This window comes from Scyliorhinus torazame, chromosome 12 (genome assembly GCF_047496885.1).
Source record: "Scyliorhinus torazame isolate Kashiwa2021f chromosome 12, sScyTor2.1, whole genome shotgun sequence".
NCBI lineage: Eukaryota > Metazoa > Chordata > Chondrichthyes > Carcharhiniformes > Scyliorhinidae > Scyliorhinus > Scyliorhinus torazame.
This window is the reverse complement of record NC_092718.1, coordinates 32,531,664-32,556,848: the sequence shown is the minus strand read 5'-3', so window position 1 is coordinate 32,556,848 and position 25,185 is coordinate 32,531,664. Positions and strand designations below refer to the sequence as shown.

At 46.2% G+C, this 25,185-nt stretch overlaps 1 protein-coding gene across 1 annotated transcript in view; it reads left to right on the top strand.

The window, feature by feature from the left end:
* Positions 1 to 8,161: 8,161 nt before the first annotated feature.
* Positions 8,162 to 25,185, top strand: part of ap4e1 (adaptor related protein complex 4 subunit epsilon 1) — an 82,200-nt gene continuing 65,176 nt past the window's right edge. Inside the window, exons 1-4 of the mRNA XM_072470629.1 lie at positions 8,162 to 8,394; positions 14,180 to 14,251; positions 15,776 to 15,899; positions 17,320 to 17,393. Coding sequence (XP_072326730.1) covers positions 8,263 to 8,394; positions 14,180 to 14,251; positions 15,776 to 15,899; positions 17,320 to 17,393 — 402 coding nt within the window. The 5' untranslated portion in view covers positions 8,162 to 8,262. The remainder of the gene's footprint in view (positions 8,395 to 14,179; positions 14,252 to 15,775; positions 15,900 to 17,319; positions 17,394 to 25,185) is intronic.

The window sequence follows — 25,185 nt, the reverse complement described above, 5'->3', positions numbered from 1 at the left end:
TAAAGACGGTACCATCAGCCAAATCCGCGCTGCTAGGTGGACCCTTCTCTTACAAGGACGGGACATCACAGTAAAACGGACAAAGACTCGCACATGCTTAGCAGACAATCTACAGTACCCCGGAACCCCCCATGAGTGTGAAATCATCTCGCCCCACCATAGTACAGGCCCCTTTATAGCTAAAACACCCCCCAGAAAACTAGCCATCTCAGAACCCCCCTCACCCAGACACGTGTGACCCCATTAGGATTTATGTGGATGGATCTTCCACAATCCTGGATGGGCAACGCATAACAGGTTGTGGGATTTATGTGGAGGACGCGCAGGGACGCGCCCTCGAGGAAATCGCATTCAAATTACCCGGACATTTAGGCGCGCAGGCAGCAGAGCTTGCGGTCATCGCTTACATTGTGGAGCACCCAGATTCCTTCCCCAGCCCAGCAGACATATATTCAGACAGTCTATACGTGTGCAACAGCCTCACTGAATTTCTGCCCCTCTGGGAAACGAGAGGATTTGTTTCCGCGGATGGGAAACCCCTCCCCTCAGCCCCATTACTCTGCCATATTCTGAAAAAAGCCAAGAACAGGACTTTTGGCATTATAAAAGTCCGCAGCCACCATCGTTCCTTTCCCCCCTGGAAATGTAAAAGCCGACGCATTGGCTAAGGCAGGATCCAGGCATGGGTATTTTTGGAAGCCCCCCGAGTGCGCCCCAGTGAGTGCGCCAGTGAGTGCAGTTCAGGTCACGCAGACTAGGATCAAAGATCTAGTAGAGGCCCAGAAGCAGGATAGCGCTCTCACTGAGATCGTGAAAGGGAAGTTTCCAGCCTCATGCGAGAGGTACAGAAATACAATAACCACACATGACGGTGTGGTGCTAAAGGACACCCTTTATGTAGTTCCTGAGCAGGATAGGAATCAAATGATCTGTTCATTCCATGATGGTCATGGACACCAGGGAATCGAACCCACCGCAACCCACCTCAAACAGCTTTGTTGGTGGCCTAATCTCAAAGAGGATGTATCCCATTACATTGAGAATTGCCTCATCTGCGCTCAGAACAACCCATATAGGTATGCCAAAAAGGCACATCTCAGCCACACCCGACCCGTTAATGGCCCCTGGACTAACCTCCAGATCGATTTTATAGGTCCATTGCCCCCTTGCAGGAATGGCTATAAATATGTTCTGGTGGTCATAGACACTTTTACAAAGTGGGTGGAAGCATTTCCAGCCCGCGCCAACACCGCGAAAACCACAGCCAAAATCCTAACCCACCACATCTTTACAAGATGGGGACTCCCCCGCAGTATTGAATCGGACCAAGGTTCTCACTTTACGGGACGGGTCATGCAGAACGTCCTCACGATATTTGGCATAACCCAAAAATTTCACATTGCGTACCACCCTCAGTCGAGTGGTATAGTGGAGCGCATGAATCGGACCCTAAAAACCACCCTTAGGAAAATGGTCCAGCAGAATAACACCACTTGGGATTCGGTCCTCCCCTTCGCGCTGATGTTTTTATGTAACACTATTTCCACCTCCACAGGTTACACCCCACACACCCTCATGACCGGACGCCCCATGAAAGGGACAGAGTACTTGTTGGGTTTAGACCTGACCAGCCCTGAAGTTACGGCCCTCACCCATGAGAAAGCCGTTGAACAATTACTCGCAAATATAAAAACGGCTCAGGTAGCAGCCGCTGTTAAACTGGGCACTAAAAGAAAACAGAGCAAGGCCTGTTTTGATAAGATGCAACGGAGTATAATATAGGACAACAAGTGATGTTGTCTGTGTATAACCCCAGCACATTTCTGTCTCCGAAATACTCGGGTCCGTACTCCATTACGGATAAAGTAAGCCCATCGGTATACAAAATCAAATACCAAAATGGTAAGACTGCGTGGTTTCACATAAACCAGCTAAAGGTTTATGGAGCACAGTCAAACCACGCCCACCACGTCATGCTTGAGGCAGCAGACCAAACCCCGCCCACAGCCAACGTAACCACACCAACCCCTTCCACGTCCAGTCCAGACACGGACTCGCCCCCGACTCCACCCACAAACTTTACACTCCGCTCCGGAACGCCCACAGACTGCAGCAGCAGAGACAGCGACTGTGACTCTGACGACAGCCACAGCACGCCTCCCTACTATCCTGGTCCCACACCCAGCAACTCCGACTTCGACTCCAGTGACCCCTTCCTCATCACTTTCTTAAACAAACCACACCACCGACCACCGAACTACATGGACGACCCCGACTTTGTTCCCACCCAACTCGACCCAACTCATTGGCACCGCGACAACTCCTGCAGACTCGTCCGCAACGACGAGGACGACCCCAACTCACACCACGCAGCCCTTTCCGCCCTAATTCACTCCAGAGTTTGGCACCCGGGAGAAGGTGACAACCTCGGGTCTGACTCCCAAGCCGCCAACCCCTTTGCGATCCTGTTCGCAACAGAGAACTGAGGTGTCCACATGATGATTTAAAGGAGACACTTGGTGAAAAGTGTTGTCCTTCCTGATGGAACCTGCAGGATGTTTTCCGTTGTTTGTATGTTTGTTTAATGTTGTTCATCCGACAGGAGAATGTTCTCACCGTCACACACCCATTCACCTGAACTTTTTAACTTTTCCCACTGACACCCACCTCGGCCACACGCCCATTCTGCCGAAACCTCTGAGGACTTGCCTCAGAGACCCACCGACACCAGACGCTTGTTCAGCGGAACTAGCTTTTCAGCTGATACTTGTTCGGGTATCAGATGCCCGATCGTAACTGTTCTTCTGATTTGACGGGAGAATCAGAACAGCAACCCCACCATGATGACTACATTTTTGCCCGTTCTTGTCGGTTGCTCAGGCAGTGGAGAAATGGCGTGAGACCCGCCCTGCCTGGGGACCCCCCCCGTTGGTCAAAAACGCTCGGGTAGGGAAGATACGGTATTGGTAGCCGTCCTACCCGGGGACTCCATCCAAATCTTACCCGTCGCGGCCCATACGCACCTCATTCGACCTTTTCCTTTCAAAAACAGTTTATTTATTTAGGCAACCTTTGGGTTGCTGCCAAATGCTATTTACATCCTAGAACATTTGGATGATAAACTTAGCACTGGTCCACCATTGGGAAGTGTGCTGTGTCCTAACATTTGTTTGAAAAAAAAAAATGGGGGAGAAGTCACATATAGTGACCAATTATAAGGGTTTAATTGGCCCCAAGAAGGACAGACACACTAACACACCGGATATTAAACCAAGGTAGTTACAGATACTATGCTTGTTTTACAGAACTCCAGAAGCTCCAGGACCGGAGAAAAACAGAGAACACAGAGAAAGAAAAGAAAGAGGACAACCATGAGGACTTCTGTCATCGTGCTCAACATCTTTTTGGACATTTGGTTGCGCGGGAACGCGGACTCCATTACTCCAAACCTCCCTGCCGTTAATGTTTCACTGCCCCGCAGTACCGAGGGCCCAGTCACCAGCCACGCTGCATTATCCTGGTGTGCCAAGTTCATAACTTGGTACTCCCTGTCGTACGTAATTGAAGCACTGTTAGCGTTGGCAATACTCTGCTGTGCAGTGCAGACTATGCGCCTCCGCAAATGGAGAAGGAGAGCGTACCGCGCTCGAACCCCGGTATATCGGATCCGATCCCCTATATTCGGTTATGACCAGACCCCAGACCCCCGCGACCTGTGAAACCAGAATAATAAAGAGCATTCACTTGCGTTATTACTGTAAATAAAGAGATGTACAAAACTTTTCATGAACAAAAAAAAATGTATGATCCTGAGCTTGACTGCCAAGTCAGGAAAGAGTATATTAAATGCTATGATTATTGTTGTATGTTTTAGGAAGATAGTATAATGCAATGTTTATGGAGTATAGCGTATTAAGGTAAAAATTAGAGGTTCCTAGTTTAATTGTTAATACATGCCCCTGCCTGACATAGCGCCCTCAAGAATTGTTTAGGTAAATTTTTGTGCATAGCTAGGGTCAGAGTAGTGGCCATGTAAGAGGTGTCCCCCCACCCCGGTCAGGGAACGGAAAGGACAAAATTTATGTGATCCTTCATGCTTCGCGTTAGGATCACAAGGAGGGTCTGTAGCCACCTAAAATGGCTGATTCCCTATTAATTTGGCCAAAACCCGAATTAAAATGGCTAACCGAAAAGGCTGATGGGAAAAGCAGCCAACAGGACACAAACAGACAGCTGCAGACAGAATAGCGTATTCGGCTCTGGGGAAGTCGGCCCAGATCGATACTCAAGACCATTAGCAGCACATCAACCCAGACATCTGCAGTTTAATCGGCTATCCCCGGGAACAATTGCAACATATTAGCAATTGAATGCCGGGCCAGACCTGTCGGTGCCTGCAGTGGCCGAAACAAAGACAGGTGAACGACCACCCCCCCGATCGAGGAATTGCCCCGTTATTGGACATATCGAACCCAGTGATTGGGAACAAGTCCAATCACTTGGGACTCAGGGTCAAGGGCCGCCCCGAGAGGCGGGAAGCCCCTGGGCTCTATAAAGTAAGGGGCCAAGTTCAGATCGCTCTCTCTCTCCCTTCTTCTCCTGCTCGAGACCTTCGCAAGAACATCAACCAGAAACTGTAAGTTTGACTCCAGCGATCGCTACCCGATAAAGACTCCTAGCCAACGACCTGTATCAGCCTTTTTGAATCCCGCGGGCCAGATCCGATTCGATAAGCCATTCGTTTCCCTGACCTGGTGGGCCCTTCCTAAAGTTAAGTATTGGCCAGTAGTGGTAGGTTTATATATAGATAGTAGAATTATTGTGTAAGCATTACTTGTTGTATATAATAAATGACCGTTGGTTTTAATCTTACTAAGTGGTGTGCTGACTTATTAATCATAACTCGAGCTTGAACCACGTGGCGGTATCTGAAAGATACCTGGTGACTCGTGAGCAAAGGTGACATAATCAGAGGTAATAAAACTAAGGCTAAAAAGAGCAACAGATTGAACAGACCAAACTTGTGAGGCTGGAAGATTTCCCTAGCTTGAACTGGAGGGAGAATCTCTAGGAAGAACCCCCCATTGTGAAAGACAGCTCTTGGGTCAAATGTTACCAGACTGGGAAAGGTAAACAACAGATACAACCCCTCAGGAGTTAAGAATGAGTTGGAGAATTGAGTGTCTAATTAGGGGATAGAATCATAGAGTGGTATTTTTCATTGTGGCAAAAATGAAAGGGGCAAGTTGTGTGTTGTAGCTAAAACTTTAGTTGCCTATTGAAATAGGGTTTAGTTAATGTTGCTTGTAGTTGGTTTGTTGGAGCAAAAGTCTTAAAACAGCTTGTCATGTCATTAATTCAGCTATCCACTTGAAGTTCAAGTTTCCTTTTAAAAGGTTTGGTCTCTACAGGGTTCATAACATAATCTATTTTAAGAAGTAAAATAAAGACACACAATTATAAAGCACCTTTCATGGCACAGGATGTCCCATGGTGCTTCTTAGCCAATGCTTATTGCAACCAATTTTTAAAGCATTGTGACCTTTTTAATGTGGCAGCCAATCTGCACAGAGCAAGTTCTCACGAAGAGCAATGTGATAACGACCAATTATCCATTTTTGAAATATTGATTGAGGGATACATTATTGGTCAGGACACTGAGGTTAACTCTGTTGTTCTTCTTCAAAATAGTGCCATAGGATCTTTTTCACATCCATCTGAAAATGGTGGTTAGTTGAAGGAGGAATGTTGACAAGGCACCTGAAAAATCCCACTGGATTACCAAGATAATGGGATATTGACATAACTGCTTATCTAAAGGGTGGGATAGGCAGGTTAATCAATATTAATATGTGATGTGTCCTAAGCAATTTCCCATTACCCTTTTCTATGGATGTGTTTTATTAAGATTTTGGCTTACTATTGGGTTCAACCTCTACAATAATTTCTCTTCACAATTTTCCTATCGCCTTAAACCATGGCACAGAAAGTTCCTATATGTTCCGTTTTTGTAGAGTTGCCAAACCTTAGTTAGGTACTTTGGTTTTAAAACTTCTGTTTATGATTTGACCAACATGATCTATCACATCACCAAACCATCAGTCCATTGATACTCCTCTGATCTTGCAGGCTGTATATTTTCCTCCTTCTCTTCATCACTTTCTAATATTAATTAACAGGCCTATTCTGTTGTTATATTGCAGAAGGGCACCAGTTCAAAACCTGTTGACTGATTTTTGTACACATGCTGACTGACATGCAGTGCCTTTGCAGCATTTCAATATTTTGTTGCAGATTTCAATCATAGAAGGATTATAGCACGGAACAAAAATCATACAGGCAATCGTGTTTGAGCCAGTTCTCTACAAGAGCAATGCACCTAGTACCGTCCGTAAGCTTTTCTCCTGTGGTCCTGAAAAATGTTCCTCTTCAGATGTGAACATATGAATTAGATGCAGGAGTAGGCACTTGAGCCTGCTCCACCATTCAATAAGATCATGGCTGATTTGAGTGGAACTTCAACCCCCACGTTCCTGCCAATCCCCGATGATCTTTTACCCCCCCTTGTTAATCAAGGATCTATCCAGCTCTGTGTTAAACATATTCAAAGACTTTTCTTCCTTTTGAGCAAGAGAGTTCCAGAGACTCACGACGCTCTGAGAGAAAACATTTCTCTATCATCTGTCTTAAATGAGCGACCTCTCATTTTTAAACGGTGAGTAAACAGATAATGATCCAATTCTCTTTTGAAAACCATGATTGAATCTGCCTCTACCATACACCCAGGCAATGTAATAGAACATACAGTGCAGAATTGAGGCCATTCGGCCCATCGAGTCTGCACCGACCCACTTAAGCCCTCACTTCCACCCTATCCCCGTAACCCAAGAACCCCTCCTAACCTTTTTGGTCACTAAGGGCAATTTATCACGGCCAATCCACCTAACCTGCATGTCTTGGTTTACAGGTGCAACAGGTGATTAAGAAGGCAAATGGAATTTTGTCCTTCATTGCTAGAGGTATGGAGTCTAAGACTAGGGAGGTTATGCTGCAATTGTATAAGGTGTTAGTGAGGCCACACCTGGAGTATTGTGTTCAGTTTTAGTCTCCTTACTTGAGAAAGGACGTACTGGCACTGGAGGGTGTGCAGAGGAGATTCACTAGATTAATCCCAGAGTTGAAGGGGTTGGATTACGAGGAGAAGTTGAGTAGACTGGGACTGTACTCATTGGACTTTAGAAGGATGAGGGGGGGATCTTATATAGAAACATATAAAATTATGAAGGGAATAGATAGGATAGATGCGGGCAGGTTGTTTCCACTGGCGGGTGAAAGCAGAACTAGGAGGCATAGCCTCAAAATAAGGGGAAGTAGATTTAGGACTGAGTTTAGGAGGAACTTCTTCACCCAAAGGGTTGTGACTCTATGGAATTCCTTGCCCAGTGAAGCAGTAGAGGCTCCTTCATTCAATGTTTTTAAGATAAAGATAGATAGTTTTTTGAAGAATAAAGGGATTAAGGGTTATGGTTCTCGGGCCGGAAAGTGGAGCTGAGTCCACAAAAGATCAGCCATGATCTCATTGAATGGTGGAGCAGGCTCGAGGGGCCAGGTGGCCTACTCCTGCTCCTAGTTCTTATGTTCTTTGGACTGTGGGAGGAAACCGGAGCACCCGGAGGAAACCCACGCAGACACGGGGAGAACGTGCAGACTCCACATAGACAGTGACTCAGCGGGGAATCGAACCTGGGACCCTGGCGCTGTGAAGCCACAGTGCTATCCACTTGTGATACCGTGCTGACCCAGACTCTTCCCATGTGCTGTTTAAAATGTTTTTGTTTCTCATGTTGCCTTTTGCCATTGGTGTTCTCTGGTTCCTGATGCTTCTACGAATGAGACAATCTCTTTATCTTTTCTCTGTAAAGACCCCTCATGATTTTGCTTTTATTTGATTTAGTTTGTGTTTGATTTAGTTTGTGTTGTGGGGGTTATCTCTCTAGCTTTGACGGCCCTATCCAGGTTGCAGCTCCTATTCGGATAGATGATGTTCTATTCAATTGCAGGGCAGATGCAGTGCTCCCCCTGGCGGGCGGCCTGAGAATTTCCTTGTTCCCAGCTCAGGATTTTCATAAAGTTTTTGGATTCAAACAGGAAGTGAGCACACTGGGGAAGATGGCGTGAGGCCTGGGCCTAGGGGCCGCTGCCAGAGACGGGACCGACCCGGCCCAGCCCAGCCTGATTCAGCCAGCCAGCCCGGGCGGCAACATGAGCGACGTGATGGAGAAGACGCTGTCGGTGCTGCCCAGTCTCCTGTCCCTCGACCCCGGATCCAAACTTTCCTCCGCCTCCGGACTGGGAGCTTTAATTCGAGGCGTCACGGAGCTGGTCTCCAAGCAGGTGGGGGCCGGGAACCGGAATCAGAGCAGCCGCAGCAGACCCCTCCCCCCCCCCCACGTACAAAAACTCCACCCCCACCATACACACCACGCACAGGCACCCCCAACACACCCCCATTCCCCCATGTGTGCGCCCTCCCTGTGTGTGTGTGTGTGTGTGTGTGTAGGGAGGTATGTGTGTGGAGGGTGTGGAAGGGACGCGAGAGTCGTTGAGGAGTCTAGTAGCTGTGGGGAAGAAGCTGTTCCTATGTCTGGAACTGTGCGGGTCTTCAGACTTCTGTACCTTCTGCTTGATGGAAGGGTCTGGAAGAGGGAAAAGCCTGGGTGTGAGGGGTCTTTGCCAATGCTGTCTGCCTTCCTGAGGCAGTGGGAGGTGTATACAGAATCAATGGGAGGGTGGCAAGTTTGTGTGATGTGTTGTGCTGTGTTCACCACACTGCAGTTTCTTGCGATCTTGGGCTGAGCAGTTGCCATACCAAGCTGTGATGCAGCTGGGTAGGATGCTCTCTATCGCACATCTGTAGGAGTTTGTGAGAGTCGATGCAGACATGCTGAATTTCTTTAGCTTCTGTAGGAAGCAGAGACGTTGTTGGACTTTCTTGACTGTTGCATCAACGTGATTGGACCAGGACAGACTTTTGGTGATGATGACCCCCAGGATGACCGTCTCCACTTCGGACCATTGATGTTGATGGGGGCCCCTTGTGCTAAGCTTCATGAAGTCGATGATCAGTTCTTTGGTCTTTCCAACATTTAGAGAGAAGTTCTTTTCGGTACACCATACTAGCAAGTGATCTATATCCCTTCTGTAGTCTGATTCATCGTTGTTTGAGATACGACCCACCACCGTCGTATCATCCGCAAACTCATCGATCGAATTGGACTTAAATCTTGCCACACAGTCGATTGTGTATAGGGAATTATATAATCTCTATTATAATCTTTATTAGTGTCACAAGTAGGCTTACATTAACACTGCAATGAAGTTACTGTGAAAATCCCCGAGTCACCACACTCGGGCGTCTGTTCAGGTACACTGAGGGAGAATTCAGAATGTCCAATTCACCTAACAGCCCGTCTTTCGAGACTTGTGGGAGGAAACCCACGCAGACACGGGGAGAACGTGCAGACTCCACACAGCCAGTGACCCAAGCCGCGAATCGACCCTAGTGCTGTGAAGCAACAGTGCTAACCACTGTGCTACCGTGCTGCCCCACATATATGAAGTGGGAAAGAGTTTTAGTAGGTCAGAACGGTGATAAGAGATAAAAGAAAAAGGTCCGGTTGAGAGAGCTCGCAGGGAGTCTGCCATGCTCCGGCGCCATCTTGAATCTGTTGGTTCTGTACCTGGCCTGAGGCTGGGGTTATGTTGGGTTGTGTGGTATATACGTAACACCCTTTAGCACTGGAGTTCTTGTTTCTGTTTTCTTTTTCGGAATGGCTGAGAATCTATGTGCAATTTAAAAAAAAAAATACATATTTTTATTCTCCTTTTCTTCCAAATTTACACCCACCAACAATAAACAATAAGCAGTAACAAATACAATGTCAATCCCCTTATCGACAACAACAATCCCATCCTCCCACCAAACCTCCAAACAGCAGCCAGCATGTTAACATAAACAAAAAGGAATCAGGAATCACCCATAGTCACCATTGACACACACAGCCCCCATGTTTGATGTAATCCAATTCTTGAAAGTGCATCATGAATAATGCCCATGAATTGTAGAACTGCTCCATCCTTCCCCTCAGTTCAAACTTAACCTTCTCAAAGTTAAGAATTCCAGCAGGTCCCCCTCCATGCCAGGGCACAGGGTGGAGAGGTTGCTCTCCATCCCAACAGGATCTGCCTTTGGACGATCAACAAGGTGAAGGAAGAGTACACTATCTGCCACCGCACCCGTTTCCAACCCCGGCTGGTCCGATACCGCGAATATGGCCTCCGAGGGCCCGGGTCCAGTTTCACGTGCACCACTTTAGAGATTACTGTAAAAACCTCCTTCCGGTAATCCTCCAACTTTGGACAGGACCAAAACATATGAACGTGGTTTGCAGTCCCCCCCAAAACGTTCACACACATCTTCTATCCCCTCAAAGAACTGGCCCATCCTCACCCTCGTGAGGTGTGCTCTGTATACCACCTTCAGCTGTATCAGCCCCAACCTCGCGCACGAGGTGGAGGCGTTCACTCTCCGGAGCACCTCACACCAGAACCCCTCCTCCATACCCTCTCCCAACTCTTCCTCCCACTTTGATTTATGTGCAATTTTGATATAATGCCACTGACATTCAGTATGATTTAACTGTTAGAAATAGATGATTGTTTAAGAATATTTATAAAACATTGATTTGTTACAGTAACAAAGTTTTTAAAACATTGTGCCATTCTTAAGAGTATTTGTGTTTTGGTCAAAACCTGCAGATGCTTAATATACACAGCAGATTTGTCAATATTTAAATAGGCAAAAGGTGATGATTGGAATATGATGCTTCCTTACCAGAACCAAAATGTTTTGCTTACTTGGAGCAGAATGTAGCAATCTTCTGAAACCAGAGAGGTCAACATAAGTCATTTTATGTCATTGAGCATTGGCTTAATGTTACGTTTTTTTCTTTTTTTAAATAAATTTAGAGTACCCAATTATTTATTTATTTATTTCAATTAAGGGACAATTTAGTGTGGCCAATCCACGTAACCTGCACATATTTTTGGGTTGTGTGTGTGAAACCCACGCAGACATGGGGAGAATGTGCAAACTCCACACGGACAGTGACCCGGGTCCTCAGCGCCACAGTCCCAGTGCTAACCACTGCGCCACATGCCGCCCTATGTTATGTGTTTTGGTGCATATTTTCTATTGTAGTAATTTTCAGAGGGTCGTGACCCGATGTGAGTGGGCTTTGAAAATCCCTGTCTTGGAGGTCCTGTTGACCTTTGGGAGAGTTTGAATTTTCACTGGGCCAGCAATGGGAGAGGGAAATTACTCACATCCCATTAATAGTCCTTGAGCTCCTTAAGGCAGTGCTTTTCAAACTCGGTTGCGCCCTGTGGGGGGGTGTCATGGGCTGGTGTCGGGTAGGCCGCGGAGCGATCGGTCATGGTGCTCCCGATTGTGGGAGAAGTGGCCAACGGCCACGACCGGCTTTTGGGTTGAGAATGCCGGTCACAGCTGCCAGCAGCCGCAGCATTTTGCCTTGCTCCACCCGATTGCCACCCAGATTATTCAATGGGTTATTAGCTTTCCTAATGTCACATCTGGCACCTCATTGTTCCGCTTTCCGTCTGCATGCATGGCCCCTCGGGCAGATCCGGCAGTGCACAGTGTCCAGCGGGTCAGACTGCCACCACCTGACGTCAGCGTGCTGTCCCAGTACTGTCGTCTTCTCATGTCAGCGTGCTATCCCAGGACCAAATTTCTTTTTAAAAACGGACAAATCTTCCCATTAGAAGTGGCAGCAGAGAGCAGGCCATGTACCCAGCACGTACGCTGACGTCATGTGATCCGTGCTTTGGCCACAAAATCACGGAGATATGCCTCCATTTTGTAGCTGGCCGCAAGCAAATAACAGGACAGTGTGAAGAACTGAAGATGGATCAGTTTGTAATAAGAAAGAGAAGGCCAGAGACACAAACAGACCAGGATCTCGTAACCGAATCTGCTGGCGAGAGCTTCTCAGGAGAGTCCACAGCAGTGCTGGAGAGAGAATCTCGGGAGAGTCCACAAAAGGACAAAGCAGTGCTGGTGTGAGCTCCAGGGCCTGTGGTGAACAACCCATTAAGAAGAAGCTGAAATCTGGAGTAGTATAAACATGATTTCTTGATGGCTTTATTAATTGTGTCAATGCAAATCAGGATGCAAAGCCCATGTGCATGTGTAGAGTCTGCACTTTCTCCCCGTGTCTGCTGTGCGGAGTCTGCACTTTCTCCCCGTGTCTGCGGGGGATTCCTCCGGGTGCTCCGGTTTCTTCCCACAGTCCAAAGACTGGTTAGTTGGATTGGCCATGCTAATTTGCCCTTAGTGTAAAAAAAAGGTTAAGTGGGGTTACTTGGTTACAGGTATAGGGTGGAGGCATGGGTTTGAGTAGAGTGCTCTTCCCAAGGACTGGTGCAGATTCGATGGACCGAATGGCCTCCTTCTGCACTGTAAATTCTATGATTATACAACTAAAATTCTCACATTAATTGCTCAATATATATGTGCAAAACCCTCCTGTTCAATGATGGGACTTGTATTTATTTTTAAAGTTTCTTGGTTGCTTTTTTTCCCACCCAAAGTAATGGATGTTATTCTTGGAGAATGAAACACTTTCCATTTCATGCAACAGATACAAGATCAGGCACCTCCAAGCATGGTCAAGGACAGTCGTATGGTTGAGGCGGTGACGTAGTGGCATTGTCACCGGACCAGTAATCCAGAGATCCAGGGTAATGCTCTGGGAACAGGGTTCGAATACCACCACTGCAGATGGTGAAATATGAATTCAATAAAAATCTGGAATTAAAAGTCTAAACATGACCATGAATCTTTGCCAACTGTTGTAAAAACCCAGCTGGTTCTCTAATGTCCATTAGGGAAGGAAATCTGCCTTACCTGGTCTACCCTACATGGGAAGCACAGCGCCAGGGCCCCAGGTTCGATTCCCGGCTTGGGTCTGTTTGGTGTATCATTATGCGGAGCCCGCACGTTCTCCCTGTGTCTGGATGGGGGCTCGGGTTTCCTCCCCCACGTCCTGAAAGACATGCTGTTAGGTGAATTGGACATTCTGAATTCTCCCTCCGTGTACCTGAACTGGTGCCAGAGTATGGCGATTAGTTGTCACAGTAACATCATTGCGGTGTTAATGTAAGCCTGCTTGTGGCAATAATAAAGATTATATGATTTATTATTATATTTACAAGTCGGGGTGGTGAGTGACTTGGAGGGGAACCTACAAGTGGTGTTCCCATGTATCTGCTGCTCGTGTCCTTCTAGATAGTAGTGCTCGTGGTTTTCGAAGGCTGTCTAAGGAATCTTGGTGGGTTGCTGCAGTGCATCTTGTAGATGGTACTCACGATTGCCACTGTTTGTCAGTGGAGGAGGGTTTGAATGTTTGTCGAAGGGGGAGCAATCAAGCCGGCTGCTTTGTCCTGGATGGTGTCAAACTTGAGTATTATTGAATTTGCTGCCATCGGGTAACGTGCCTCAGATCATCATACCTCTGAGGAGAAAAAAGATTACCTCAATCAAGTTCAAACATGTAGAGAAACCCCTGCCAAACCGCTTGGACCCAGTGATCGCAAAATAAATGTTGGCGAAAACATTGTTTGGATCACTGTAACATTGGTTCATTTGGATAGAACCTCACAGTTTCCCCAACCCAAACACAATAGCCAGAGTTTTCATTGGTTCTGTTCTGCCCAGAGTCCCATCCAAGGTTTGGTTGTCTTTGTACAAAGGGTAGCGTCCTGACATTAACTCTACATTTGCCGTCATTGTAAAATTTCAAATAGTTTTCTGGATTTATGTTGTTCTGGTTGGTGTATTCAATTGCTACAATTGTTTTCCATTTCCTTCAAATCTTTTGTCAAAGAAATTGTTAATATAGATTTGTGAACTCTTTGAAACAAATTTGTGAAAGAATAACATCTTCCCTGCTTTCAAAATGTGGTACTCTAGATATATCTGCCTTAATGTCAGAGTATGAATTGAAAAAAGTTATTGGTGTCTGTTTGAGCGCTCTCATTTTGTCATCGCATTTTAAGTGTTTCCTTTTGTATTAACATTAAATGTTTTTGGTTTCAGGATGAGGAGAAATTGATAAAGAAGGAATTGGCTGCTCTAAAAGAGCAGGTCTCCACTCCTACAACATCATTGGTAAGAATTCATCCTCTGAATCAATAGATTAATTCCTCCTTTCAGTGAATGACTTATCTTGGAGCCACTTACAGCATCTTTTGTGCATGCTCTCATTTAATGGCCGTAGTAAGGTGTTATGAAACCGCTTCTCCAATTACTGGGTCAAGTATATTAAAAGTTTGCATTTTATTGCAGTATTTTAAATTTAATGGTTTTATCTTGGTTGAGAAATCTTAATAAAACGGCATGGCCAATAAAAGCAGGATACCACCAAGGGTGAAGAGAAGAGAGATTTCAAAATCTGCAATTGAAAATTGGACCAGTGCAAACAAGAGTTATAGCTGAAATGTTGTCTTTTATATTTTCAGCTCTTTCTGTTTCTGTAACGAATTTTGTGTATTGATTTAGAACAAATACCTTAAGAAATGTGGAATATAGTATGTTTCTCTTACAACCCCTTGGATAGATTTCCATTTTCTATCCTTAAAACTTCTGTCTTTGTTAACCAACTTTTCTTTTAAAGACGCTAGATCATCAGTATTCCATATTTAGAAAAATAAAATGTCCACCACCCACGGCATTGTGTTTCAAGACTTAAGATCAATTTTCAGGTGAAATGGGGTTAGAGGGCAGGGGATAACTGTACCACTCTCCACAAGTGTAATTTTTCTAAATTTCATTACAAGTTCCTGTGTCCACATTCACAATGAAAGTTAATCTATGTAAACGTGTCATATTGTCACTCCTGCTGGTGGTGTCACTGAATTGCACATTGGCGTGAATTTGATTCAAATTTTATTGGTGAAAAGCCAACTAGCGTCTGAATTGAACAGTGACCTGAATGTTAACTGAGAACTTCACTGGGCGGCACGGCAGCACAGTGGTTAGCACTGTTGCTTCACAGCGCCAGGGTCGCGGTTCGATTCCCGGCTTGGGTCACTGTCTGTGCAGAGTCTGCACGTTCTCCCCATGTCTGAGTGGGTTTCTTCCGGGTGCTCCGGTTTCCTCCCAAAAGACGTGCTGTTAGGCAATTCAGACATTCTGCATTCTCCCTCTGTGTACCTGAACAGGTGCCGGAGGGCTTTTCACAGTAACTTCATTGCAGTGTTAATGTAAGCCTACTTGTGACAATAAAGATGATTATTATTATTTTGTCGAGTGGGTGAATGGATCATTTAGTTTTCAGAGCTTGTTTGGTTTATTTTGGTCTGTGGGCCCTTGACGTTTGTTTTCATGTGGGGAGTACAATAAATGTATTTATATTTAACTATATTTTTGAAGCTGTACTGCAGAGCTAGGGAGAGAATAATCGGACACTGTTTCCACCGTTAATTGCTGACCGTTGTCCCTACTGGAAATAAACAGCCTGCACAGCAGTTTGGAAACTGGAGCAAGCTTGGTGCAATGTCCCTGCAGTTGAATGGCTTACCAGCACTTCCTGCCAAAGCTCACTTGTGAATAATGTCAGTAGAGCCAGCTCGTGACAAGGAGACATGTTTGGGGGGAGGAGGAGAATAAACTTTTGCTCTATTCCTATTACAGAAGCAGATGCGAGAATGTTTGGTGCGACTGATCTACTGTGAAATGCTGGGGTATGAGGCCTCCTTTGGATATATTCATGCTATCAAGCTAGCTCAGCAGGGTAGTCTGATGGAAAAAAGAGTTGGTATGTTCCCTACTCAAGAGCATTGATTAAATAGATAACTTTTTAAATGTAAATAATGTATTTAGCTCTCCAGGTGGGATAGCCCAGATGTTTTAACTTTACACAGCAGGAGAGTTGCAGGCCTAATTACTGGTCTGTGGTCTGTTGATCTCAATTGTGGCAAGAAGGATCATGCGATTAGCTGCAGTATATTCCATCACTTTGGAGAAAAAAAACAGATGCAGGGATGGAAGTGGAGTTTCTGCTGCTTGTGATTTAATAACCTTTGTTAAAGCGCACGCGTAAATGTCCAATGAAGATTGATTGATTCAGGTAATTCTTTAGGTAAGAATCATGGAATGGGTACAGCACAGAAGAAGGCCTTTTGGCCTGTCATATTCCTGCATGCTCTTTGCACGAACAACTCACCTAGCCCCACTACCCTCTCTTTTCTCTGTAACCCTGCAAATTTTTAATGTCCAGATTCTGTCTCAAAAGCCACGATTCAATCTACCTCCACCACCCTCTCAGACAGTACACTCCAGCTCCTAACGACTCGGAATTTGTGAATGGCTACCTGGGCATTGTATTATAAATAATGTGGCAATATACCGTGAAAAGTGCTTTACCTTTTAGCAGGGGACTGTAACCACTCCAATCGAAATACTCGGGACCAAATCATTTCTAGATTTTAGGATTTTCTGAATTATAAATTGTTTTTTCATTTGTTCATGGGATGTGGCTGTCGCAGGCTGTGCCAGCATTTATTGCCCATCCCTAATTGCCCTTGAGGGGCAGTTAAGAGTCAACCACATTATGTGGGTTTGGAATCGCATGTAGGCCAGACCTGGTAAGGACGACAGATTTCCTTCCCTAAAGGACATTAGTGAACAAGATGGGTTTTTACGACAATCGACAATGGTTTCATGGTCATCGTTAGACTTTTAATTCCAGACATTTTATTGAGTTTAAATTCCATCACCTGCCGTGGTGGGATTCGAATCCAGGTCCCCAGATCATCACCCAGGATCTCTGGGTTACTAGTCCAGCGACAATACCACTACGCCACCGCCTCCCCAAACCAAAAACACGTAACCGGAAACACCAATATAAATATTTACCTGAAAGGAGAAGCAACGATGAAACATTAAAAGTGGTAATAAAACTTGTTTTGTTTTTTACAAATACTATTTCTTCCATATTTCCGCTCACAAAGCACTGGACTAAAATTATGCTCATAATTTTTGGATATGCTCAAAAGAATTTCTGGACAACCGATGTTTCCAAACAATTTCCAGAGTCTCGGGAGTAGGGCTGAAGGTTTCATTGAAACATCTGACCTGCTAACCTGAAATTCTGCAGTGGGAATGAGGGTTGGAGTTACAAGTTACACTGGAACTATTTGAGTATATTCCCATTTAATGTTCTGTTTCTTTGCTAGGCTACTTGGCTGTTTCTCTCTTTCTAAATGAAAGCCATGAGCTGCTGCTCCTGCTTGTGAACACTGTATTAAAGGTAAGAAGTGATTGTACTTTGAATCAATCAGAACAGAAAATGCTGACTTGCATCAATCCTTGTTGATTTGCCTCCTTCGTGTTGTACTAATGAACAGCATCAAAAAGGATTTAATACAACTAAGGTTTGCTGCAGTGTTTTTGTTTTTTCACGGTTATACCAGTACATTTACTTACTATTTTGCAAGTTATTTCTCCACGCCCTATAAACACTTATCCCAAAAGAAAATATTCTCAACGTTTCCCTCTGGTTTCCTTCATCTTAGTTTCTGACCCATACTGATTCTGGCAGAGCTCTTGGCTAACTGTAACTGAATAAGTCAGATCGTGTTTTGGGGTGGCTTTCACAAGTTTATTCACTTTTTCATTGAAAATCTTAAACTATATTTGGGTATTATTTTGTGCCAGTTCGAAGACCACTTGAATCGTGACTTCCGATAAACTGGCAGCTCCACAAGTATCAGCATTGAGCGGAAATAAAGATGAGGGAAGCTTTAGCAAAAAATTTAACTTTTTTTTAAAGAAAGGTGGTTTATAAAAGAATGAGAAGTGAATGTTTCTGCTTTACCACATCAAGACTACACCTGTGTGGGTGGTGGAGGCAGTGAATGTTGAAGGTGGTGGCTGGGGTGCTAATCCAGTGGCTGCTTTGTTGGGCGCGGTTGAGGACAGTTTAGCTCAGTTGGCTGGTTTGTGATGCAGAACAGGGCCAGCAGCGCGGGTTCAATTCCCGTACCGGCTGAGGTTATTCATGAAGGGCCCCGCCTTCTCAACCTTGCCCCTCGCCTGAGGTGTGGTGATCCTCAAGTTAAATCACCACCAGTTAGCTCTCCCCCTCAAAGGGGAAAGCAGCCTGTGGTTATCTGGGACTATGGAGATTTTACTTTTACCTTGTTGGGCCCAAAGGAGTGCAGCTCCAAACTGCCTAATAATAATTTTTATTATTGTCACAAGTAGGCTTGCATTAACACTGCAATGAAGTTACTATGGAAGATCCCCTCGTCGCCACACTCAGGCGCCTGTTCGGGTACACTGAGGAAGAATTCAGAATGTCCAATTCACCCAACAAGCACGTCTTTTGGAATTTGTGGGAGGAAACCCTCACAGACACTGGGAGAACGTGCAGGCTCCACACAGACAGTGACCCAAGCGGGAATCGAACTTTGGAACCCTGGTGCTGTGAGCAACAGTGCTAACCACTGTGCTACCGTGCTGCCCTCAACACCAAGCTTAACACCATCCAGGACAAAGCAGCCCACTTGATTAGCACCCCCAATTCACCACGCTTGACGGACAGTGGCAGCAGTGGCGTCATCTGTAAGAGGCACTGCAGCAACTCACCAAAGCTACTTTGACAGCATCTTGCAACCCATGACCTCTACCACCTAGATCGACGAGGGCAGTGGATGCATGGGAATGCCATCATCTGTATGTTCTCACCCAATGCACACCATCCTCTTGAAACTGAATCATCACCCCGTCACTTTGTAGAGAGAAACAGAAGTCGATGACCTTTCAAAAAGCGAAGATTGGTCATGTTAACTGCAATTACTAAATATTTGCAAGTGGTGAAAATAATTTTCACAGTAACTTCATTGCAGTGTTAATGTAAGCCTACTTGTGACAATAATAAAGATTAATACTAGTATTACTGGTGCATCAGACTAAATGCAAAAATATCATAGCATGGTTACAGCACAGAAAGAGGCCATTTGACCCATCCTGCCCATGCTGGAGCAATTCACCTAATGTCACTCCTCCGCCTTTTTCCTGTAGCCTGCAATTGTTTTCTTTTTGGATAATAATCTGGAACTAACCACTTAGTTCTCGTATGTTGCTGGCAATCCTGTGTAATTTTCTGTTCCATAAACCATAAAACCATTTGGCCCATCGAGGCTGATTCTCCATCTCGATATCTCATTTCTGCCTTCTGCCCATACCCCTTGATGCCTTTAGTGTTTAGGAATCTATTTCTTTCTTTCTTAAATCAACATTTTCAGTGATTGGCCTCCACAGCCTTTTGTGGTAGAGAATTCCACAGGATTGCCACCCTCAGTGAAGAAACCTCTCCTCGCCTCAGTCCTAAATGGCCTTCCTTGTATCCAGCGATCATGACCCCCCCTTGTCTTTAACTTGAAACGAGTGGACTGTGGTCATGGCTTTGTTGTTTCGGCCTGGATGCCAGAGGAAATCATTTAATGGATAATATTTTGAAGCAAGACTGAGTCCCTGCTTTAAACCAATCTATATCTAAAATCCTTTGTGATCAGCCAAAGATGCCAGAATACTGTGCTCTTAGAGCATGTTTATTCTAAAACTGGAATTGGTGCTCCGTCTCTAAATATTATCCAAATCTATTGGATCATTTCTCCAACACTTAAATTGAAGATTCAACGCCTGTAATTTAAAAAATAAAATGCTGTGCTTACAGTGTTGTTCGCCCATCTGCTCACACTCACTGCAGTCTTTTTTTTCACACATTCAGTTTCAGTAAAGTAGGAGCTTAGCACTGTATGAAAAGTAAAAATGTCCATCAAGTGATGCCACCACACACAATGCTTTTGCCCGCTACTTCCCAAATGTGTCGGTCTGTGTGTGTGAAAATCCCCTGATGTGTCTGACTGACAAGCGGCCTGGTGCTTCCAGAATTTGGTAATGAGGAGCATTCAGTGATGAGTTGTGATGGCTTCGAGCCTCCAAATCTGACAACAGATTTGAGGAGAACTGAGGGAAGTTATAAGGAGAAGATTGTTGCTGTGATTTTGCAAAAAAATAGTGTCAGGAATATCTGAATTTTTGTCCGTTTTAATTAAGTAATTGCACTTTGAGGGAATGAAGCATCTTTCTTTTTATGCTTTATGTTTAAGTAATATGATGACTAGTTTTGAAGAATCATAAAATTTACAGTGCAGAAGGGGGCCATTCGGCCCATCAAGTCTGCACCAGCCCTTGTAAAGAGCACCCTACCCAAGCCCACACATCCACCCTATCCCCTTTATCCAGTAACCCCACCTGACCTTTTTGGACACTAAGGGCAATTTAGCATGGCCAGTCCACCTAACCTGCACATCTTTGGACTGTGGGAGGAAACTGGGGCACCCAGAGGAAACCCACGCAGACACGAGGAGAACGTGCAGACTCCGCACAGATGGTCTAAGAAGTAAAAACTTTTTTAAAATTCCAAAACACACTGGTAATCTATTTGTGATGCTAAACACATCAGCGTCACGTGGGCATTTGAAGAACATTCCCCTGTGAGCAATGTGTTCTAAAATTATAATGTGTTTACTATTTTGTTTTATATAACACCGAGGAAACCCGTCTCCTGTGGAATTAAATTTTAAAAAAATAAAGTCAATTGAATGAACTTTGAATAGCATCTTGACAGTTGTTACTTAGTTTAATAACAATCAAGAATTTTACTTGGCGAGACTTCCGGTTGCGGCTATGCCTTGGTAGGTCGCATGGTCGGCAGCTCCCGCCGACAACGGACTTTTGGGCCCCTGTACGGAGCTCCAGTGGCACTTGGACGATGAACCCGGTGTGGGAAGGAAGCAGTGAGGGTTCCCCAGCATTGTATGGAGTGGACCAGGAGGGGGCAATTAAAAAAAAACGGCTTTGGAGAAGAGAGAAGAACGGGTGCGAAAAGCAAGGTGGCGGCCGGCGGGGATCAGGCAGTGTGGGCCCAGTGGTCACGGAAGCAGCAGGAGGTTCTTAGGAGCTGCTTCTCTGAGTTAAAGACGGAGATGCTGGCCCCTATGAAGGCTTCTATTGAAAGGTTAGTGGAGACCCAGAAGATGCAGGGGACGGCGATTAAGGAGATGCAACAAAAGGCCTCTGACAACGAGGACGAGATTTTGGGCCTGGCGGTTAGAGTGGAGGCACACGAGGCCCTGCACAAAAGATGGCAGGAGAAGCTGGAAGACCTTGAAAATAGATCGAGGAGGCAGAACCTGCGGATTCTGGGTCTCCCTGAAGGCGCGGAGGGGTCGGATGCGGGTGCATATGTGACCAATATGCTGGGAAATCTGATGGGCGCGGGGGCCTTCCCGCGGCCCCTGTTGGTTTCCCCCGTGTTTTCTTTTTGTTTGCCCCCTTTGCTGGGCCCTCAAGGTTCTGGGTCTGTTTGCTGTTGGTACAGAGCTGCGTCACAGGCAGTGGGGACAGGACGGACAGTAAGAGCGGTTTGTGGGGTGTGGGGGGGGGGGGGGGGGGGGGAGTCGCTCAATGTTGGGGATAGCACCCAAAGTTTGTTTGTTTGATTGAGCTTTTTCTTTTTCTCTTGACACATGGGAATAAGGGGGGGGGGCTCTCTTTCCCTCACTTCGTTTTTGGGGGTGGGGGGGGGTGGAGACCTGTGGAGGGAGCCAACAGTGAGATTGGAAGTAGAGGCGGGAGCGGCCGGGGTCAGCATGAGTCAGCTGACTTACGGGAGTGCAATGTGGGGGGAAGGGGGGTTTAGCGGACGCTTGACTTGGGAGAGGGGGATCGAGGGGGGAGGGGAGGGCTGGGATGCTGCTTTGCTGGCTGTAGGGGAAGCAACTTTCGGAGTAAAAGGCGAGTCGGGATGGGGAGCCTCCGGCTGGGGAGCTGGAGTGTGCGGGGGGGAGCTGGAGTGTGCGGGAGGCGCGGACATGTGGCTGGCCTAAAAAAGGGGATGGTTTGTCAGCAGGGTGGGGAGGGTAATTAACCCTCCGACCAGGCTGATTACGTGGAACGTGACGGGCCTGAATGGGCCGGTCAAGAGGGCCCGTGTGTTCTCGCACTTAAAGGGGCTAAAGGCAGACGTAGCCATGCTACAAGAAATGCACCTGAAGCTCGCTGATCAAACTAGGCTGAGGAAGGGATGGGTGGGGCAGGTCTTTCACTCGGGGCTGGATGTGAAGACCAGGGGGTTGCAATCTTGGTGAGCAAACGGGTGGCATTTGAGGCGGGGGTTACTGTGGCGGATAAAGGGGGTAGATATATTATGGTGAGTGGCAACATAAGAACATAAGAACTAGGAGCAGGAGTAGGCCATCTGGCCCCTCGAGCCTGCTCCACCATTCAATGAGATCATGGCTGATCTTTTGTGGACTCAGCTCTACTTTCCGGCCCGAACACCATAACCCTTAATCCCTTTATTCTTCAAAAAACTATCTATCTTTATCTTAAAAACATTGAATGAAGGAGCCTCTACTGCTTCACTAGGCAAGGAATTCCATAGATTCACAACCCTTTGGGTGAAGAAGTTCCATAACCCTTAATCCCTTTATTCTTCAAAAAACTATCTATCTTTATCTTATAAACATTGAATGAAGGAGCCTCTACTGCGTCACTGGGCAAGGAATTCCATAGATTCACAACCCTTTGGGTGAAGAAGTTCCTCCTAAACTCAGTCCTAAATCTACTTCCCCTTATTTTGAGGCTATGCCCCCTAGTTCTGCTTTCACCCGCCAGTGGAAACAACCTGCCCACATCTATCCTATCTATTCCCTTCATAATCTTATATGTTTCTATAAGATCCCCCCTCATCCTTCTAAATTCCAATGAGTACAGTCCCAGTCTACTCAACCTCTCCTCGTAATCCAACCCCTTCAGGTCTGGGATTAACCTAGTGAATCTCCTCTGCACACCCTCCAGTGCCAGTATGTCCTTTCTCAAGTAAGGAGACCAAAACTGAACACAATACTCCAGGTGTGGCCTCACTAACACCTTATACAATTGCAGCAGAACCTCCCTAGTCTTAAACTCCATCCCTCTAGCAATGAAGGACAAAATTCCATTTGCCGCCTTAATCACCTGTTGCACCTGTAAACCAACCTTTTGCGACTCATGCACTAGCACACCCAGGTCTCTCTGCACAGCAACATGTTTTAATATTTTATCATTTAAGTAATAATCCCTTTTGCTGTTATTCCTACCAAAATGGATAACCTCACATTTGTCAACATTGTATTCCATCTGCCAGACCCTAGTCCATTCACTTAGCCTATCCAAATCCCTCTGCAGACTTCCAGTACCCTCTGCACTTTTTGCTTTACCACTTATCTTAGTGTCGTCTGCAAACTTGGACACATTGCCCTTGGTCCCCAACTCCAAATCATCTAGCCACTGATTGCCAACCAGAGAAACACCCATTAATCCCCACTCTTTGCTTTCTATTAATTAACCAATCATCTATCCATGCTACTACTTTCCCCTTAATGCCATGCATCTTTATCTTATGCAACAACCTTTTGTGTGGCACCTTGTCAAAGGCTTTCTGGAAATCCAGATATACCACATCCATTGGCTCCCCGTTATCTACCGCACTGTTAATGTCCTCAAAAAATTCCACTAAATTAGTTAGGCACGACCTGCCCTTTATGAACCTATGCTGCGTCTGCTCAATGGGACAATTTCCATCCAGATGCCTCTCTATTTCTTCCTTGATAGATTCCAGCATCTTCCCTACTACCGAAGTTAAGCTCACTGGCCTATAATTACCCGCTTTCTGCCTACCTCCTTTTTTAAACAGTGGTGTCACGTTTGCTAATTTCCAATCCGCCGGGACCACCCCAGAGTCTAGTGAATTTTGGTAAATTATCACTAGTGTCAAGCTACAGTGGGCCCGGGTCGTGCTAGTGAACGTGTATGTCCCGAATTGTGACGATACAGATTTTATGAAGCGAATGTTCAGTAAAATTCTGGGTCTGGAGACATGCAGTCTGGTATGGGGGGGGGGGGGGAAGGACTGGACCGGTCTAGATCGGGTAAGAGGACGGCAGCGGCCAAGGTCCTGAGGGGGTTCATGGACCAGATGGGGGGAGTGGACCCATGGAGATTCGCTCGGCCAAGGGCGAAGGAGTTTTCTTTCCTCTCCCATGTCCACAAAGTGTACTCGTGGATTGATTTTTTTCGTGGTGAGCTGGGCGCTAATCCCGAGAATGGAGGGGGTAGAGTACTCAGCCATTGCGGTCTCAGACCATGCTCCGCACTGGGTGGAGTTGAGGCCGGGGGCGGAGAGAGGCCAACTCCCTCTATGGAGACTGGATGTAGGACTATTGGCGGATGAGGAGGTCTGTGGGCGGATTAGGAGGAATATCCAAAGCTATGTGACGACCAATGATACAGGGGAGGTTTCAGTGAGTATGGTCTGGGAGGCGCTGAAGGCAGTTATCAGGGGGGAGCTAATTTCTATCAGGGCCCACAGAGAGAAGAGGGATAGGATGGAGAGGGAGAGCTTGGTGAGGGAGATACTACGGGTGGACAGGAGGTATGCGGAGTCCCCCGAGGAGGGGCTGCTAAAGGAGCGCCGGAGCCTGCAGGCGGAGTTTGACTTGCTTACCACGTCAAGCAGAGGCTCCGTTGAGGAAGTTACAAGGAGCGGTGTACAAGTATGGGGAAAAGGCAAGTAGGATGCTGGCTCACCAACTACGGAAGAGAGAGGCGGCCAGGGAAATTGGGGGAATTAGGGACGGGGGGTAACAAGATCCTGAGCTCGGAAAGGAACAGTGAGGTCTTCAAGGATTTTTATGGTAAATTGAATGAGTCAGAACCCCCGGAGGGGAGGGGAGGGAAGGGATGAAGCAATTCTTAGACCAACTGAGGTTTCCGAAGGTGAAGGAGGAGCTAGTAGAGGGATTAGGGGCCCCGATTGAGTTGGAAGAATTGGTTAAAGGTTTGGAGGGTATGCAGTCGGGCAAGACCCCGGGACGGACGGATATCCTGTAGAATTCTATAGGAAATTCTCAGGGCTGTTGAGCCTGCTATTGCTGAGAGCATTCAACGAAGCTAAGGAAAGGGGAACCCTTCCCCAGACGATGTCACTG